The sequence below is a fragment of the Camelina sativa genome, chromosome 6, assembly GCF_000633955.1.
Source record: "Camelina sativa cultivar DH55 chromosome 6, Cs, whole genome shotgun sequence".
Taxonomy (NCBI): Eukaryota; Viridiplantae; Streptophyta; class Magnoliopsida; order Brassicales; family Brassicaceae; genus Camelina; species Camelina sativa.
In genome coordinates this window covers 12,917,368-12,921,114 of record NC_025690.1, presented here as the reverse complement: position 1 = coordinate 12,921,114, position 3,747 = coordinate 12,917,368, and the positions used below count along the sequence as shown (strand labels likewise).

Here is a 3,747-nt window from a genome sequence, read left to right as displayed (position 1 = left end):
TTTTTTTTTTTTTTTTTTTTTTTGACAAGGTCAAATGTTGTAAGTTTTATACATCACATTTACATAATAATATTAGATTCACCCACCACAATATCCCTACGTTTGACTTTTGAAAGTGAGTATATATGCCGGACTTATGCACGATTGCACGAGGTTGCTCCTGGTGTGTCGTTGAGAGTCCTCTTCTTTTCTTTTCTTTTCTTTTTTTTTCTGGTGAATATGTAAATCTGCTTATTGATTTATGGCTTTTCAGCCGGTGTGCATGTATGGTTGCAATCTGAAATATTTTATGTGTCTTAATTTGATTTTGTGGACTCTTAGCTTAGAGAGAAGAGAGTTATATGGTAGCGCTTTTGTATTATTCCATTCAAGATTATAATGCTCTGACATGTTCTTTACGGGGATTTCAATTTCCCATCTACTTGAAACAATGTTGGAATTTGGAGTGTGAAAAAATGTGTGAAATGAGTTTTTGTTTTGTTTTTAATTTTTTGAGTAATCATAAGAAACTCTTAAGACACATATCATAACATGTATGCCTCATTTTTTCTTTACAACTTAACATTAACTTTATAACTTAAAATCTAATAATAATAAAATATTAAATAATCACGGACCAGCACGTTAACCACCTTGCCGGTGTTGATCAGGTCAGGAGGTCTACAATAGTTTTAGAGTCTAACTTGACTAGCACGGAACGGAAGTGAAGCCTTTGGAGATGGCTAATTGTAAACCCACTTTTATCGCAAGAGCTTCTCACTGAAGGGCGGATGCGACAAAGCGTTCTGCTGAGGATTCCTTAAAACTGGTTGCTCCTTGTTCGTTTCTGCCTATGCAGCCTAGGCCACAAAGGTGGGATTCCTCTTTCCACGCAGCGCATCGGTTTCAAGAGTCATTGCTCCAGGCCGTAAAGGTGCATTAGGTGAGCCGTCCTCGGGCGTAAGTTCTATTTTACCAATCCTTTGCAAATTAATTTTGTTCATGTTATTCTTCCCTATGTTGATTCTATCATTATTTTCACTTTCCCAGCCACTAGTCTCTGGACTCTGGTTATAGTAGTGTCCTGAGGACTTTTATTTCAGCATTTGTTGCGCCTTATATTTGAGATCAATCTTCAAGTAAATCTTCGTTAATTGTAGATGACAAATGATTATAATTAACAAGTGTTTCAAAATCTTATGTATTTCTAATTTTGGCAGCTGAACGATGCCACCCTCAAGGCTTATCAAGGAGAGGTAAATCATATATGCATGCTGTCCCTAATTTTTCTCACCTTTAACTTTGGAACCGAAAAAGTTTTGTAAGCTAGGGAGGTAGGGATACTGAAATGAATATCAGGCAATTAATGGCTATTGGTATCTTAGCTAACATACTGCGATGGTAAATTTTGTGATGCGTGTTCTTTAATTTGCTGTATTGGTTATCCAATATTTGTTCTTGGTTATTCCTTTTTCTAGCAAAAATGCTTGTCATTATCCGCCATGTGCAGTATCTTGTCATATGATGTAGTTTGGACGTTTGTATCACTTCTCTCAGGAACATTGATAGCTATAATTGTATTTTCTCTGAGCAGTTCCTTTCCTTATCAAATGATATAAGAGGCCCATAGGTCATATATATCACGCAAGTTTGCGGCAGATATTTTGATAAATGAATAAGCAATAAATACTTTCTTTGTTAAACGAAATTATCATTTGAGAAAATAGAAACTATGATAAATTCGAATTTACCCGACTGGAGAATAAACTACGCCTGAGATGTATGGCCGGAAAAACCAGCGACGCCTATATATCTTTTTTTCCACCACTATGGTTGCTAGTGTCGTCCGTCTACGTAGCCGCTTTGTTCTGCGGCATTCTTGGTCGCTGTGACTTGTATTTGTAGATGAACATGGCTCAATATGAGGATTTGCCGGGAAATATACATGAATGAGGTGACTAATGAAGATCGTCAGTGAGAACATTAATAAGCCTATTAAAGTTAAATTAAGCAAATCGCTTGGCTTCGAAAATATAGATTCTGCGTTCGCCTTCATATTATCCATCTCATAGGACATGATCTGAATTGCGAAAACTTTGACAACAATCTACACATAATAATGTAACAACAACATGCAACAATAAAAAATCTATATATACATATAACAGGTTATATATGGGGACAAAAGGATGATTAATTAATTACCAGATCATAATTTTTAGGATCACAAGTGGACACGACCTTCACAATGGCTACTCCAGGCATCTTTGCCCGAATAATCCCATAGGGTGTCACAGACACAATTCTACTATCTGAACTAAACCACTTGTAGTCTCTGGAGGCGTTTGCACAGCCTATATATATAAGAAGAAGATCAAATAAGTTGTCGATCGATCATTATATATGGTATAACTAATATTTCAAACAAGGAGACGCATGTGCATGACCTCCTCTCGCAGATAGCCTAACCTCCTGATTAAGACGAGGTGTCCACTGGAGTAGAATCAGCTTAGGTACTTTTGTGCTCTCTTTCATGTTCAATGTGAATCTCACTAGTTCTTCTGAATTGGAGTAAGCCGATGATTCCAAAAGCAAGGCCAGACCCAAATACAAAAATATCAAACGGGACCTCATCATTCCCTCAAAACATCTGAGTTGTAATCTCAATAGTTGTGGCTTCTTGAGAAAGATAAAGAATTAGAGAAGAACAACAACGAAACTGAGAAAAAAAAGGGGCGTGGCTTTTACTTTGTTATTGTTTTCCTGAGATTGCGACAACGGTTTAGTTTCTCATTATTTTCTATTTTTCTTTTCATTTAAGTTAAAGAATTTCACTAACAAATAATATCTCTATTGAATGTTTCCATTGATGAGAATATTAATCTTTTAATGCTATTTTATTTGAAATTAAAATACTGTATGATTAAAAAATGTAGACTATACAGTAATTCGATGAAAGATGTTTTTGAAATTAAAAAATGTAGACTATACCGAATTACAAAACTTGCAAGTTCAGATTTTCAAGCACTACATTTAGTTAAACAATCAATTAATATTTGTTTCAACTTTCAACCAGATTAGTTTCAAGATATTACATGGATTCAAACACAAAATGACATGAATTTGAAGCCTTGTCCACAGTCGCCAACTCGTCGAGCATCCTACGTCTCTTTTCCAATTTATTGAGCTTTCCGGGTTCGATGGGTTTTGTGGAGAAAGTTGCTTTCTTCAGCCGTCTTGTGTTTCTGAGGATGTATGTGGCCACTTCTTTCTCATCTTTTGGTTGCCATTCGTATCCTATCCAAATGATTGTCTCAAGATGGAACAACAAACATTCTGGTACACATTTCGGCTGAGTCCATTTGTGGCTTATCCGATTTCCTTTGTTAGAATACATATCTAGCTGAGAACAATGAAATTTATGTAATATTAGATCAACAAAGTAGGGAAAGTGGAGTTTTAAACAACAACAACAACAACAACAACAACAAAAGAAAAAGGAAAAAAAAGAAGGTAGCTGACTAGTGACTAGTAATGAAATTGCTCACGTCGGTGAGTTTGAGGATTTGCAACTTAGGAGAAGCATTAAGCATGAACGAAAGTAGATTCCACCACTTCCTTTTATCTGTATGCAGATCCAAATATAGCAGCTGATGGAAAATGCTACCTTTAGGATACCTGATCTGTCCATGAGGCAAATCAGGCAACATTAGTACACAAAACAATGTTAGCACAATAGCAAAGAAAATATTAAATCTAATAATTACC

The 3,747-nt window shown here is 35.7% G+C and overlaps 1 protein-coding gene across 1 annotated transcript; it reads right to left on the bottom strand.

The window, feature by feature from the left end:
* Nucleotides 3,071–3,572, bottom strand: LOC109133458 (putative F-box/FBD/LRR-repeat protein At3g49040). The gene is made up of 2 exons (XM_019246570.1): nt 3,528–3,572; nt 3,071–3,382 (listed from the first exon to the last, which is right to left on the bottom strand). The coding sequence occupies exons 1-2, from the start codon at nt 3,570–3,572 to the stop codon at nt 3,071–3,073; spliced, it is 357 nt and encodes a 118-aa protein (XP_019102115.1).

Bases quoted from the DNA above. Each gene is read 5' to 3' on its own strand.
- LOC109133458 (XM_019246570.1), bottom strand. From the start codon at position 3,572: ATGCTTAATGCTTCTCCTAAGTTGCAAATCCTCAAACTCACCGAC. The intron at 3,383-3,527 runs GTGAGCAATTTC...CATTGTTCTCAG, and splicing joins AAATCCTCAAACTCACCGAC to CTAGATATGTATTCTAACAA.